The sequence below is a fragment of the Alligator sinensis genome, unplaced genomic scaffold (genome assembly GCF_000455745.1).
Source record: "Alligator sinensis unplaced genomic scaffold, ASM45574v1 scaffold913_1, whole genome shotgun sequence".
Lineage (NCBI taxonomy): Eukaryota > Metazoa > Chordata > Crocodylia > Alligatoridae > Alligator > Alligator sinensis.
Genome location: NW_005842501.1, coordinates 338,778 through 355,303, shown reverse-complemented (window position 1 = coordinate 355,303; position 16,526 = coordinate 338,778). Strand labels below are relative to the sequence as shown.

General features: G+C 43.5%; 1 protein-coding gene across 3 annotated transcripts in view; it reads right to left on the bottom strand.

The window, feature by feature from the left end:
* The window catches only part of THSD4 (thrombospondin type 1 domain containing 4), a 675,583-nt gene that overhangs the window by 574,284 nt on the left and 84,773 nt on the right, over positions 1–16,526 (bottom strand). For all 3 annotated transcript variants that reach the window (XM_025213010.1, XM_025213011.1, XM_025213012.1), the window contains one exon: positions 5,145–5,586. In XM_025213010.1, the coding sequence (XP_025068795.1) occupies positions 5,145–5,586 (442 nt within the window). The remainder of the gene's footprint in view (positions 1–5,144; positions 5,587–16,526) is intronic.

Here is a 16,526-nt window from a genome sequence, read left to right as displayed (position 1 = left end):
TGAAACACATAAGGGGATCAGCTTGTACAGGCTGATTGACCCAGTTTGACTCAGACGTACCCTTATGAACTGAATGCTGGCCCATGAGGGTGTCAGCTGGACACCCAGCCGGATTCAGAGGGATTCTGTTTACCTGTGTGCTTGTGTCTGACTGTAGTTTATTGTTGCTCTGATGAACTGATTCTTGGCATATGAGGGTGTCAGCCTGTCCATGCAGATCAACCTGGCCGGGTCAGGCGTGTCATGTTAATCTGTGTGTGTTTGTTTGTATGACTGATTTGGGGACTGGAGGAACCCAACCCCATTGAAACTGAATCCTGCAAGATAGCTCCGTTGGGGGGTGAGGACTTGCAGAAGGGAGATATACAGCTCTGTATAGAAACACAAGTAACACAAGCAGCACATTGACAGAATTACCAAGAACCTAGAAACGTATCTCTAATAAATGAGCACACCCCAAAGTAATGGGCAAATCTGGTAACACCTCCCAGCCAGCTACAGCTCCGTGACATCCTGCCCTGGCAGCACAGGCAGCTGCTGGCCAGACAGCAGGCTGCCCAGGCCAGCTCAGAGGCTCTGGCAGGCCTGGAGCTTGGCAGCCACCCACCATGGGGGGCACAGGTCCCCGCAGCCACTGCTGCACCCCCTGTCCTGTGCAGCACCCTGCCAGCTGCAGCTGCACAAGCTGCACACTGGGCAGGCCTGGTGGGGCTGTTCTGTGTACCCAAGATAACCACTCTCTGCAATCTCTCAGTTCTAATCCTCAAAGGGAATTTAGAAAACACCTTTTGTAGACAAGCCTATTAATTTCACTTCATGGATCTACTGGATACAAAAAATAATGGACTAAATAGAGACACTGGAATTATAGCACAAATAAAACCTACCTGCCATCTGAGAACCCCAAGTAACCTCTCTACAGTTTACTAGCTGCATTCTTTTACCACGTCAACATCCCCCTTCTCCACCTCTCCACATCCACTTATTGTCTACCAAGCACTTGCATTTTCACAGACCTGCATTTTTGCGTACTGGCTTCTCATCTCCCCAGGAGAGCACCCAAACCAACAGCAGACTCTCTCTAACATCTGAAGAAAGGTGTTTGAACCTGAAAGTTTGCAAAGAACAATTTTTCCAACTATTTACTTGATCTAATAAAAGATATCACTTTTACCCAAAGAACCTTGCCTGCCTATGTCCTTAGTCAACATGGTTACAACCAACAACCCTTATTTTAGCTAGGGCTGCATATGTGGTATGCCTGGATGCAAGAGGGACTGATGTTTATTATACGTTTTCTGCTTAAAGAGGTGACTGTCATATTGAATGTAATATTTGAATGTTTGTAATAGTTGCCCATTAGCCAGTTTAGGAAGACGACAAGATTCATCCTCTTATCTAAGCCATTGTTTTGGTCTATGTGTGGAAGGTCCTGACTTTGCTCAAAGTCTTCACTCTTGAATTTTATCTTTAGAGGCCTTTAACAAAGTTAACCTAAAAATGACCCTTAAGCAAACATCCCACATTCCGAGAAATCAAAACCTAGGAGCCTTTTAAAAGATTGGAAAGAAAGGAAATTCCTCAAAGTAATTAAATGATCAACAAAAGAAACTGAACCCAGCAGAAATCTGTTGAGAAAGATCCGAGCCCAAATTTGGGAGTAGTGACAGGTTTGGGTAGGAGGGGCCCAAGACGGCAACTCACTCAATAAAAACTGTAACCTACTGTCCCAATTTGGAGGTAACTTCACCTGTAGAACAACGAAGGAAGAATCGCAAGCGTAGGCCGGATCAGACTGATCACCTGAACCACCCTCTCCCTGAACACGAATCCCTTAAGTCAAGCTGAAGCTGCAGAGCGCCCAAAAGGGACTGAAAGAAGGGGACTTGTTCCTATCACTGCTGAGACCAACCCTAAAACCATAACTAAAGAAGAAGGTATACCTGGGGATTTGGTTTCTCAGAATTCTAGGACTGTAAGTATATTATGAAAAATAACAGTATTGATTCAAATTTAACTTTTATTTGTAATTGTAGTTGTTTTTGTAATACTAATTCTTATAGCATTGTTTGGGAAGGAAGTGCATTTGGAGCATTGTTTATGATATATGTAGTTATTGTGTTCTTAATGTTTGTGGTATTTCTTAAAGCTAAGCAGTGTTATATGTGTAGCAAAGAATTTTAAAATAAAATTGTGTTGTATGAATTAAGTGGGTAATCATTGTGAAATCATGCAATCAACTAAATACTCCCCCAGCCACTGCATCAAACAAATCAGTAAGTCGTGTGGGATTTTCTCTATTCCATAATCCACTAGAGACAGTGACAGAGCTGTAGAGTCTGAGGATGGATGTGCAAAGTGCACGTGCAGGTGCTGAAAACAGGGAGCCATTTACACAATGAGAAAATAGGTTTAATGCCCTGCAAAAACACTTGCACAAATATAAGCCTTTTCCAGGCTCTCACTAACTAAGATCTGCAAACTTAACTTTTTAAGAACCAAGCTGTCAGTCATGTAAAATGAGTTCAGCGATAAATGAAAAAACAATAAATGTACAACCATGAGGAAATGATTTAAGGACTACAGCAGATTGAGTTAATTTGTCATTAATTAATTGCCCTTAGGAAAAACTGTAGAGGTAGTGGCCAAACACACCAATTAACAGAATCTTTTCCCATGATAAGTTACACCTACCTCCTGGGATTTACCAAAAACAGAAAATAACTAGTGTTCCCTGAATGCTGGCGGAGACCCTGGAGCATGTTGTGGCTGATAAATTAAATTAATGACTAAAGTAAAAGTATTTAGACAACAACAAGAAGTAAATAAGTAGAAATCTATGGGCCAGCCTTATTTTCTTTTGGTTCCTGCCTTTACTCTAATAACTGTTTCTACTTAATTATTAATTATAACTATTAATTACCACAGTCCAGGGAGAAACAAGTCCCTGAACAGCAACTGCAGCTTTCACCTATCTAATGGAAACTTTATCATCTGAAGAATGTATCCATGCACATTATATCCCATTTTTGTTCAAGTTTAAATGGAGCTTCGGCACTTACTTTAACATTGGTCTTTTTATACCAATTGCCTAACCACCATCCCAAACCCACCAGAACTTATATCTAGTTTTGCTTCCTCTTCTTTCTTTTCCATCCCTCTGATATCTTCACTGTCTCCCATGTTCACAACTCTGTCCTTTCTATTCCAGATGCCATCATTTAATAAGGTCCTTTCTTCATTATCCCTTGTGAGGGCCCTTCCAGCCCTGGGCCTGGTTCTCAACCATCTTTTCCTGTGTTACTCTTAACTCTTCCTCTCACCTTTTACTTTATTTGAAATGCTGCTGCTATACTCATCTTTCTTTTGGGCTCCCGGCATCATCCAACCTGTTGCTTCACTGCATGATTTACTTCATGCTTTTTTAATGTTTGTTCCTAAGGCTTTGCTGAAGACATTTTCACTCCACCTAATTTCTGCTCTGGTTTCCCCTTACTCTAGTAAACTCTTCAAAGAAGAAAGGCGCTTGCTTTTGAGTTTGGAAAGCCCCTGACATACTGTGGCAATACCAAAGATAATTAAAAAAAAAAAAAAAAATCACTCCTCCCAATGATCTCTCCTAAATTCTCCCTTCCTTCTTTCATTGGTGGAACAGCCTGTGTCTCACCTCCACCATGCAAACTCCTCTTCTGGATCACCCATTACATTCTAATGCAATAGATTTGTAATCCTCATACCATGAACCCTAACTCGTCATAAATTTGCCAAGATATGACAGCAAGGAGAGTCTGTCAGAAAGATTAATGCCTGTACAATGCAGTGTCATGTATATAGACAGTGGAGTTAGTTATAAATAAGCTAACTCAGTATTGGAAGCTGTATTCTCATGTTAACATAGCATTCTGCCCAGCGTAAGCTAATTTACGATATTATGGTATGTCGATGTATCAGAAAAGGCAGCTGCTTCTCACAGTACAAGCTTGGGTCTGGGAATCAGGAGAAATGACTGCTACTTCTATCCTGCCTCTGCTGTCTACTTATCTCAATAAATATGGCCCATAAGCCAGATTCAGCCCGCCAACAGATTTGATCTGGCCTGCAGGTGAACAGCTGCCAACTAACTGGATCTAGCCCTCGGTGGCTGGTGGGTGGCACTGTTTCCACCCAGTAGCATCAGGCATCATCTGTGGACCTGGATGGGGCTTCCAAAACAGCAGGCAGGCGGTGGCATCACCTGTGGATGATACCAGTCTGTTCAGAAGCCCTAACACAGAACTACCAATAATGTCCACAGCTGATGCTGCTGCCTACTCGCCATGGCAGCAGCTCCTGCCTGGGTCCACAGATGATGCTGCTGGCAAGTTACACATAAGGGCTCTAGGCACAAGTTCTCACTGTGCCTGGAGGGTGGTGGCATCAGCTGAGGATGCTGCTTGCAGGTTCTGCATCCAGGCCCCTGAACCTACCAGCAGCATCCACAGCTGACGACGCCACCCACCCACTGTGGCAAACTACAAATAACAGAAAAGGTGTATGACAGAGGTGAGAACTGGCCCCAAATGCCCACCCCAGTTTCTCAATAACAAAACTCTTCTTCCTTTCTAGTCGATCTCTGTTTAGGTATTCTGCTCTCCCTGCATGTTTGTCATTCTGTTGTATCCATTCTGGTGGGTTCTGGAAGGACGGGGAAACAGCAACAGTGAGACAGACAGGCAGAGGAGAGAGATGGATATGGCTCTTGACAGATCCCCAAAACTCATTAAGTAGCCCTCCAGCCAAAATAATTGCCCAGCCCTGATATCTTTTATTATGCTATATAGCAAAGTCGCATAAACTTTCTGTGCCTCAGCTTCTTCCTCTATCCAAAGGGAATCATATATATTCCATGGGGGTATAACGACTATTTGAAGCTCTGAATGGATGCTATAAGATATTGCTGCTATAGATATTCCCCAAGCTACTCTTCTTTGAAATCAGCATACAGCAAGTTTTTTTCCTGGTCTAAAACTGAATTACGGGATATTTTAAGTTAATAAAATAAATATGTAGCCTTTTGATTTTTAACCACCTGAACAACAGAAGTCCTGTGAGCCGAGGAAATCATCATATGTCTCTTAGATTAACAAAGAGAAAAACAGACTTACATTTGTGTTGCAAAGCTTGTGTTGCTTGTAGGCTCCAGTACACACAATAGCTGCAGCCCTCTGAGGCACACTTTGGACAGTCTGATGTGACACAAAGCCATGATGGGTTGAGCCACTACCATGGAACAAATTCTGAGATGCAGGAAAGGCCTGAGAATGGGCTGAAGCATGCTGATAAACTGAGGGCCCTAAGACCTGATGTCCAGGCTGAAGTCCATGTTCTTCTTGGTAAACATTCGCATGTTGAAGTGAAGGATTAGCTGGACGGGTGTACAGATGGCTCCCAAGACCTGGATTTTGTTGATATGCTTGGTTCCTTGGTAACTGTCGCTGCCTCCGTAGTTTTCGAGGTGGCTGCCCAGTGTCAGTTTGCAGAGGTAATATATATGGCACTTTTCCATATCCATATTTCCCTGGGCCAATGGGATTTCTGTTCCTGTTTCTAAGGAAAGATAAATAAAACCATACTGAGTGGACAAAGGTATGAACACTTAGATGCTTATATGAATTTTACCTACAACTAATAGCTTAGAAAGATTTAGAAAAGGTACATAAAGGTACACATTATTATATTTTAAAGAATACTTATACAATATTCTGTTCTCATTTTGTATATTGGCAATCACAGAGTATGCAACATCAAGCTCTGTGGCAGCAAGCAGTCATTAAGTATTCACCAAGAAAGGCCAACCATTGAGTGAGGAGCAATGTTATCCTGCATACCGAGGCAGAGCATTCTGCTTGACTTCAGCTGTATTCAGTTTTTAATCAAAGTTTGTTCTTGAGATGACATGCAAATGTCCATCTAAAAGGTAGCGTCTTCAAACTTCGGCATTCTTCTTTAAAATGACAATTTAAATTTTTAAAGCAACCATATTTTTACAATACATGGCTATGCTACGCTTTCATTGACATTCCAATACAAATAAGGCTTGTACTCCCTATTACTGGTTTAGACAATGGCCAGGAAGAGACCTTCATTTCTACATGCAGAAATTGTTGAGAATCATTTGGAAAGGGAACAGTACAGATGTTCAGCCTGCAACTGCCCCCTCTCCCCTGCTCTTCACATCTGCCAGAAACTGAAGTGATCTTGTCTTGGGAAGGTGAAGGGAGCAGGGCCTGCTCCACTTTTCCTAGTCCTGAAAAGCATGAAATAGAAGGGAAAGATGCCTTGCACCTTCCCAAGACCAGGGTTGGGGAATGGCAGGGTGCAGCTTCCTCAGCTCTGCTCCCGGTCTTTGGGAGTAGAGCAGATAGAGCACTAGGGAAAAGCCCTGTGTCCTTCTCCAATCCAGGTACTGCCTAGCTGGAGAAAGAGGCAGGTAGCAGCTGTGGCTGCTCCTCTCCCCTTCTGGATGGATCTGGGAGGGGAAGGGAGTAGCAAGGCAAAGCCTCCAGCTACTTTCCCAAGCCAGGCAGTGCCAAGGTTTAGGAATGAGGCAGAGAGTAGCACTGGGAAGAGAAGGGGCAGCCATCAGTTCTCCCTGCACTTTCCCCAAGCCAGACACTGCCCAGCTTGGGGAATCAGCTGGAGGCTTCTCCTCACTGCTCTCTTGTCCTCCCAGACCATCCAGGAGAGAAGAAAAGCAGCAGGTCAAAGCCCCCTGTCCAGATATTGCTATTCCATTCTGCTCCCAGTTTCAGGGAGTACTGTGGAAGGAGCAGCATGGCTAAACACCTACCCATTTCTCACTGAAGGGCCTCTGGTATAAGAAGCAGGCAGAGGCCTGTGGTGCTCCCTGCACTCCACTGCTGAGCACCAGGAATTGAGCATAAGGAGTAGTGGAGAAAAGCCCCTGCCTGATTCCTACACCAGGAATTCTGATGTAACAAACAGGCAGGGAGAAGCTGGCACTTCCTCCTCCTCTCACCTCCCTGGCTTCCCAGAAGGAGGGGAGCAGTTATGTCCCAAATCTTCTCCAGAACAAGGTGACCCTGGTCTTGGGAAGACATGGGTGTTTTTCTCCAAGAAGAGTTAAGCCAGGGGAAAGTATGCAGACATTCAGTCTCCTTGGGAGTAACTTTCCCAGGAGTGATTTAACCCTGGTTATTCCAGGGTTGTTTTTTCTCCTGGAGCAGCCATTTTTGCTTCAGGAGAAAAAGCTTGACTATCTGTATGCATTGGTTTCTACTGGAAGAATGAGGATTCTCCCAGTAGAAACCAAATGTGTACCAAATGTGGATTCTCCCAGTAGAAACTGAATGTCTGTACATAGACAACGACAATGTCAAGATAGAGCATCTGTTTCTAGCATACACTGTGATTAGCAAAGCCACAGTTTTTGTGGTCTAAATGCTCTGTTCACTTTGCCTTCATTAGCTACTCAAATAACAAACACAGAAAAGGCAGCAGAACTTTAAACGGTATTGCTAAAGGAGTTCCAGGAAAGGTAACCAAAACAATATGTTTCTGTTCTAGTCCACATTTAACCGGATCTCCACATTTGGCCTGTTGGGAAGACATTGCAATTAGACACCTATTTAGGCATGTAACATGCTTTAAAACTGTGTACTGTTATGTAGTTCCACCAGACACTAATTCTGTTTTCTCACAGTGACAGGCCACCCCCTGACACACACACAGCATTTCACCACTGCTACATGTTCCACATTCAATGAAAAGGCCCCAAGACTCAGTTAGCCTATCCCCATGAAAAGAGAGAGCAAAGTGTTGTGCATTCAAGGACCATTCAAGAGCCAGTACCAGCATCAGCATAAATCAGTGCAACTTCTGGGCTGTTCCAGCTTTATGCTCTGCTGCATATACATCATACATGGCTGAGGAAGCAGAAAAAGAAATGTGGCTGTACACTCTGGGCACACTGGCCATGCCTCCAGCCAAGGCTTTTCCTTCCAATGCATAAGCCCTGGCTGCCAGGCTTATCCTGCAGTTCTATGCTAACCAAGGAACAGCTTTACACTGGAAGTATTTGCTAAGGACCAGACCCCAGAACGTATATGGCCAGTAAATTAAGTGAAAGTTAAAAAAAAAAAAAAAAAAAAAAAAAAAAAAAAAAAAAAAAAAAAAAAAATGTTATTGGCAAAAAATAAAGAAAAAAAAAAAAAAAAAAAAAAAAAAAAAAAAAAAAAAAACCACTCCAAAACAGACACTTTAAGCCACTTTATTTAACGTAATGATGACTATAAAGTTAATCCCAGTATGTTTAAACCAGTGCTATCAGCAGGTCTTTAGACTGTTTTTCTCAATACTCACTGTAGCTTAAAGTCAGTTCAGTCCTGGTTCTCTAGTTATGCTACAATACTAGACAGCTAAAATCAGTAAAGCTTTCTTCCATTTACACCTCAGGTGTTTTTCTTAACTAACCTCCCCACCCTCAACACACACAAAGGTTAATGAGAAATACATTTTTTAAAGGAAATGTCTCCTATCTTTACCAGATATTCATATCTTATTATATAAAATAAAATAGATAATTTAGACTGTGATGAAAACTGGAGGTTATAATTTTATTTTCTAGGAAATAAGAAGGTATCGATGTCAAGCACGTGTCACCAGATCAAAGACTCTCTTTGAATTCATTTTTTCCTGTATTTATTTTCTCCCTAACTCTCTCTTACTGTCTCCTAATACTCTTGTTACATAGAAACCTTGGAAGTCATATACTTAACATTTTAGCTTTTATGGCCATGTGAGGCTTTTAATCAATCTTCATGCCTCAAGGATGTGTGAACTAGAGTGTTGATTTACCCTGGCAGATAAGCGGCTAGAGCACTTGAGTTGTTTATATGAGTTAATCTGTTCTGTGACAGCTATGGTCATTGTTGAGGCAAGTTTCTCTTTTCTACTATAGCATGGGTTTGTAGCATTTGGTGGTTGGGGGGGAAGTGATTTTGGTTAGGAGGACAAATCTAGGGGAAAAAAGGAATATGTATCAGAAAGGGACAAACCAATTCAAAATTTCAAATAAAGCAAACCTTAATCAGCCTAATTGCCCTTAACTTCTTGTTAGTTTGTTTTTGATGATCAAAGAAATGTACATAACATTTCACCTTGTTTCTCATTTTCAACACATTTCAACGTTTTGCCTTATTTCTTCATTTCTTAATGCTGAGCAAAAAACAAATGAAAAAACAGCAAAAACATCAGAAATTTTGGGGCTGATTCATATAACATGCCAGTACCTGTGAGAAGCAGATATACTATAGATATTTTTTGATTGTCAGTCAAGCATGTAGAAGTTGACCCCACATTTTCAGGTTCAATTTTAGAAAAAACAGCTTGTTCTCCTGAATATAAGTCACTAACTATGAAGACTTAGAACTACTATTACCTGCACAAAATCACACAGAAAAAATCAAATAAACATGACAGGACTAAAAGAGTTAAATTCACTAAGACTAAAATTAAAACTGCATTGAAAAATATTCTACCTTGCATGTATTGCATGCACAAAAATACTGCAAGTACAAAAGTCAGGACTAGAGAGGGCTTAATATGGGGCCACTCATATAGAAACTGAGTGCAATTGTTATTGTTCTTGCTTCTTTTGGAGGAAGAAAAGGTAAACTTAAAGCAACACTAAGGTCCCTTAACCCCAAACATTATTGTTTCCAAGTCTTAACTACCTCATTTTACTAGGGGCACACCAATATCAGTTGGCTATTGGATCGGCATTGATAAAATGGAGAAATGACGTTATGGGCTTTTGGCTTTTTTTGGTCATTGTAGCTGATAATTGTGGCCACATGCCCAGAGCACCCTGGAGAGCATTGCCCAGTCCCCACACTCCACCCTAGCCCATGGCAGACTACAGGTCCCAGTATAGCAGCAGGAGGGGGAGAGGACACTAGGGAGCAGTCACAGGGCACTCAACAAAAAGGGACCATTACCAGCTGCTGCTGCTACCACCACAGGGGCCTGAGCACTGGGGCTGCTGGAGAGAGACTTGGTTCTGCACGGGAAGGGTAAGACACTGCACAAGGGACATTCCACTCTGCCAGGCACCAGGCACCTTTGCAAAAGTGGCTTCTCCCTGGCAGCCGCAAGAGCTCAGCTGCGCAGGGCCTGCCGGTGCTGAGGCGGATGCTCTAGGGCTGCAAGCACGCCCAGCATCACTGACTGCATGAGGGTCTGCCCTACCTGCCTCGGACTGCAGCATGAGCTATGTGGGGAGCAGAGCAGGGGGTAGGGGCTGTAGGCAAGGGGGTGACATGCATGGGAATAAGGAGGTCACCTCCTTCCTCACTGACAGCAGTAGCAGGCAGGAGGCACACACACACACGTGCGTGCATGTTACAGTAGAAAACAAACAAAAAAAGTTTCTTTACATCAGTAGTTTAAAATGCCTTGCACTATTTCTAAATATCAGTTAACGGATCAGCCGATATGGTTGGTTAATCATCAGCTATCGATATCAGCCAAAAAAATCGTGCACCCCTACATTTTACTAAAAATATACATCAACAAGATTTTAACAAAAGGTATTCGTAGGAATAGTACCTCCACCTGCATGGCACTCATCATCTACCAAACCCTCCCTGTCTAGCTTCTGCAAAGGGACCTCTATGAAAGCTCCTAACTTCCTCATTTGACCTGCTCCTGCAAGCTTTTTTATTGGGCATCCCACACATGCCCTCAGGTCAGAAAATGTAAACCCTTACACCCATGCTGGAAACTAAACTTAACAAAGAGCTTTTCACTATTAACATCTTTATCACTGTCCGTGCTTCATTTTAACCAATCCTGTTTGGCATGAAACTATGCGGCACTGTTCACTTTGCCTTAAAGCATTTTACACTCCCTGTTGGCAACATCCTTATAAATTAAGGATGCGGTTTGTTGCAAGATCATTAAGAATCTAGTTTAAAAAAAAAAACAACAACCCTTGAATGTAATTAGTTTTTACTTTTGGGGAAGAGAGTGCCAGGTAGAATTTGTGATGTCATACACTAGTGAGGGAGGGCATGTTATCTAGCTTCATGAAGGCTGCAAATAGGCAAAACGCATAACTTACCTAATAATTAGCACTAAATGAGCGCCGATGAGCCTGTGCATGTTATATAAACCTAGCTCCTTAGGATCTGTTTGTAGGGGATGCAATTAGGCCAAGCCTTGGTGGGTTTTTAGGGATTCTGAGCCACCAACAAGCCTGCTCCATAGCAGAACACAGCTTTGTACCCATCATCCTCACAGTCCAAAGGCCTACAGGCCCCATTCTTCACCATAGGCTGGTTTTAGGTGATCTTCTTTCCAAGCTTATCCTAAAGAAAGCAAATGGGTGCTTCCTCAGTACCTTTTGTTTTGGGAATGATAGAGTTAATGCTAAGAACCCAAAAGATCATGCTCCAGATGGAAATTTGGATTCACGCCTCCCCTGAGGTAATAGGCAAGATTCAAAAAAAAATAAATGGACAGGGAATGAAATTCCATAAGGCCTAGTGAATAGTTAGCAGGCAACTAGTGGAACGTAGATTTTGTAAGTGGCCCTCTCAGTCCCCACCAAACAAAAATGATGGGACACATCCACCGAGTATAGCCACAAAAAGCATGATAGTAAGAGATCATCACTTCCTCTGAATCTATCTATCGTAAGGAAGACCACCCTGGGATTTGGAGACTGGGGATGGTGATCAGGGAAGGTTAAGGAAGTGTAAAATGCATACATTTCAGTCTACTTAACTTTCAGCCACCTTGACAAATGTTCACAGGCATCCTACATAGAAACCCAAGCACAGCTTACATTGGAATACTAGGCACAACTTTTTACAAGCTCTTCTGGTAAGGGGCAAACTGTCTTTTCGCAAAGCTACAAAATTCCCTTGGCATCCATTGGGGATACTGGCATGAATACGAGAGTAATATTTAGTCCAATATTTCTACAGTCAGAATATTTAACTGGACTAGGTATACTATTATCCAGCAAGAAGATCAGAAGCAGAATTGTTTTAAATGAACTGATGTATCAGAGAGGAATTAATACTTCAAAATAAATTCCTCACAATACTCTCAATAAGAGAGTGATGTTTGTATGCTTTCAAGTGCATAGTCTAACCCCTTCTATTAAAGTGGCTTGGTACATTCACTACAGAATAGTTATTGTTAATAGGAAAATTTATTTAGGCATTAAAACTAAAATTCAAGGTGTTAAGCATGAGATTGATTGAAGGACTGAAGAGACTACTGTTGTCATTAAGTCAGGTATAACCATTACTATGGTCTGTACAGGGGTATTTAAATCTATCTGTTTCTTGTACCTAATTTATCTATGGAACGGACAGGTAAATACAAGAGGTACTAAACCCCAAACACTCCACATGCACCTAAAACTTCCAACTGATTGCTTTTAAAACAGTGAAACAAGGTCAGATAATAAGGAAGAGAAAGGCACCAGGCATTGGCTTCAGCATCTGCTGATAAAAGATATTTTGTTACTTCTCCTTCCCCTCAAATTACCGGTACAATGGTATTTCTTGGAATTTTTCAGTTGGTTCCTACAGGAACAGTGGTTATCAATTCACCTCCCAGATAAGTTTACTCAAAGATACTCCCCCATCTCCAAGTGCCAAGTTGACTGTGGCATTTGGAAAACATGCATGTTTATTTTACCAATCATAAATTAATTCCCTCAGTCAAACATTTATAGGATTTTTAATATGTGTTTGGCTCCTGCCCTTTCACAGCTCACACAATTCAACGCTGGATTTGAGGATGACAAATCTGTTGCACAACTTCTGAGGTTCCAAATCTGTTTTCATTCCTCACTGGAACGCTAGGGAGGTAGCAGCTTTCTACAGGCTGGTGCTCACGCCTCTGACCTTGGTCGTGAGAGACTCAGGTTAAATCTCTCATCTCCCTGATTCAGCAGAGCTTTTCCGCTCAAATCACTCTAAACCCAGTAGAGCAAGAATGTGAACCCGAGTTTCTCATCTAGTTCAAGAAATAGGTCTTATCTACACTTAACAAGGTTTGCCTGCACAGATATACTGCCAGATTCCCACAGGGGACATGCAGCCTATATGGCCCAAAGAGCCCTTTTGTTTATGTAAATGTTTCTATATTAGGGTTTTTTCCCAAGATAGCTACATCAGCAGTTATGGGTTGTTGGGTTTTTTTCCACACACACAGGGCTGTGCAAAACAGCACTGTTTCATTTAGACTTCCATTTCACTATTTCAAAGGGACAGCATTTCATTTTCTTGTTTCGTTTGTTGCACTGTTCCGTTTCGTTTTGTCAAAACTATTTCTCTGTTTTGATGTGTTTCGACATTTCACCCATAGGCTATAATGGGGAATCATGAAAATGCCTAAACCTTTGTCATTTCTTGCCTGATTTGGATAAAACTTGCAGGGATGGTAGTCCCTTCTGAGGGCATGAAGCCTGCCAGGTTTCAAGGAAATACATGCAGAGCACCTCAAAATGGGAAACAGCACCTCAATCTGTTCAAAGCAAAACTCCTGACACTTGCTAGCAGTGGCAGCCTCTGTGGTGGGCCAGTAGGGGGGGGCTCCTGCATTGAGCCACCCACCTCACTGCACCTGACCACCTTCCAGGCTCTGAGTGCCTCCCTGGGGGCACCTCACTTCTGGCCGACTCCCTTCCTGGAACACACCCGCTAGCCTGGGGGCAAAACTGCCACCACCCCGGGATGGGCTTGATTCTGGCTCTGCGCCCCCTGAGAAACACAGGCCTAGTAGCCCTTGAGGGTACTTGACTCACTTCAAGAACTTGGGGTGCTTCCCTCAGTTGGAAGCACAAGTAGTGGTCTCCCTTAGTCAGCCAAACCAAGGGGACCCCAAGGCATAATCTAGACCTACTCCCAATAAGTCTCCCATGCTAGGTACAAAGGAGAACTTTATTGGTGACAAGGCATGGGGTTGGAAAAGGGTATAGGTTAGAGCAATATCAAAGAAATCTAATAGAGCAAACGGGCATGGCTGGGTAGCCTTTGATCATGCATCTGAGTTACTGCAAGCTATATATTTAGTTAGATCTCAGGTAGTTTACTTACAAGTATCATCCAGAGGCAGGTGAAGATTCCCTCTGGAGGCAGGCAGTTCCTTGATCATGAGTTCTGAGAGTGAGAGTAAGTTTCAGATGGCCCAGCTCTTCTCTCCCTCTCTCCCTCCCTCCCTTATGGGTGCTGCCTCCATCCTCCTGGGCAGTCCTTTACTTATATAGCCCTTATGACCTCATTTACCTGGTCCAACGGAGGCCAGCACTTGTTGGCTGTCAGCCAACCAATTTGAAATGCATCACTAGTTGCTGGGCAGACTGGCAGTCCCTAGCTCACCAGGGAGCCCAAGCCCCTCACCCAGGTATGTGATGCCAGTCACGTAGGCAGAGGGAGCAGGTTTCCACCCTCCCTCAGGAATGTATCCAGCTCAGGTTACCTAAAGAGATAGGGTAAAGTGTGTACCCTCCACAGGGCCCATCCTAACCAAATTGTCACAGAGCAGAGTTTTTGAGGAGAAACAGAGATGACTTTCTGCCACAGCCTCCTCTCATCCAGTGCATAGATCTGGGGTCCTGCTATTGGGCTGTGCTGGACTCCTCCTGGGGATGCAAGTGCATGGAACCGTGTGCCGGATGACAGGAGAATACCGCCGACCGGCAGCAGCAGCAGTCTTCCCCGGTGCTTTGCGCAGCTCATGCCCAGTGTCAGTCCCAGGTGGCAGAGGCAGCCTCCTCTCATCTGGTACACAGATCCAGGGGCTCACATCCTCAGGAGTCTGGCACAGCCTAGCAGCCCTCCCAGGGGTATGGGCCCTCAGATCTGTGCGCCGGATGACAGGAGGCTGCCGCTGCTGCCTGGGACCAGCACTGAAGCCAAGTAAGTCCACCTTCAAAACTCAAAATGTTTTGAAACTTTTGAAACATTCTGAATGCCCTCATTTTGCTTCAAAGCTGTTTTGAAAGCTTTTTGTTTCATTTCGATTTCGCTGTTTCGAGCTCGAAACACATCAAAACAGCTTTGAAACAAAACACCCAGTAAAATTTTGCACAGTCCTAATAGCTGTTCCAATAGAAGGGAGGCATAAGCTAGACCCCCTTTATTTTCCCACTTCTAAGAAGAATTTAATGTTAACTAACAAGCAGCTTTCTACATCATCTTGGAAAGACACAGGCATTAAATGTCAGTCCAAGACTTGGAAACAACAAAACCATGGAGAATAATATGTATCCAATGCCAAACAATTACAAGTTATAAGCTCTATCTGCTTTCAAGCTATCTCTGGAAATACTAGTGAGTTATGTACGCTATTTATTATCTTGCTATTGTTATTCAAGTAAATCATAGAATCATAGAAAATTAGAGTTCAAAGGGAACTCAAGGGGTCATCTGGTCCAATCCCCAGCTCAAAGTAAGACCAGCCCCAGTTAGATCATTGCAGCCATAATCTATCTAGCCAAGTATTGAAAAGTTCCAAGGATGGAGGTTCCATCGCCTCTCTGGTAACCTGTTCCAGTGTTTTACTACCCTCCTAGTGAGAAAATTCTTCCTAATATCTAACCTAAACTTCCCTTGCTACAACTTGAGACTGTTAGTAGGGGTGTGCAAAAAGGGCCATATTCGATTCGGATTCGGATTCAGCCTGAATCAGGGGAGCGATTAAAGGGTGTCCTGATTTAATTTGGTTCAGAGATTCAGCAGCTGAATTGTGACCAAAGCTTCGCACAGCCCTAATCATTACTCCTTGTTCTGTCATCTGCCACCACTGAGAACAGTCTAGCTCCATTCTCTTCTGAACCCCCCTTCAGGTAGTTGAAAGCTGCTATTAAATCGCCTCTCAGTCTTCTTTTCCCTATAATAAATAAGCCCAGTTCTGTCAGCCTTTCCTCAGAAGTCATGTGCCTCAGACCCATTGCCATTTTTGTTGGCCTCTGGTGGACTCTCTCCAATTTGTCCACATCCTTTCTGTAGTTGGGGACTGTCGCGGTGCACCTTGCTGCCCCGCTCCTAGAGAGGGGAAAACTGCCAGAGGAAAAGCTCTGGCAGTGCATAAGGAGCCCTAGCGGTGATTAGGGAGTACAGCTGTGGGTTGCCGGGGCAACTAAGGAGAGTCAGCTGCTGGTAGGAGGCAGGGCCTGGCCCTTATAAAGCCCAGGGCTGAAGCCAGGCTGGCAGTTCCCTGCCAGCAGCTGGAGAGGCAGGAGCTCCCTCAGTCGAGTTATGGGTAGAAGCCTGATCGCAAGTATAGCTCTGGAGGCTTGAGCCATGATGCTAAGTTATAGCCAGGTGGCTTATAGTTATGTTATAGCCTAGAGGCTTGTGTTTTGTGTTTGCATTGTTGCTATTACACCGGTGGTTTGGGTGAGGCTATAAGGGGTTGGAGGAGGCCTCATTGGGGACTCACAACAGAGGGTGAGGACCCCAGCACCCAAGTGGGCGCAGCATACTCATAGGGACCCACAGTGG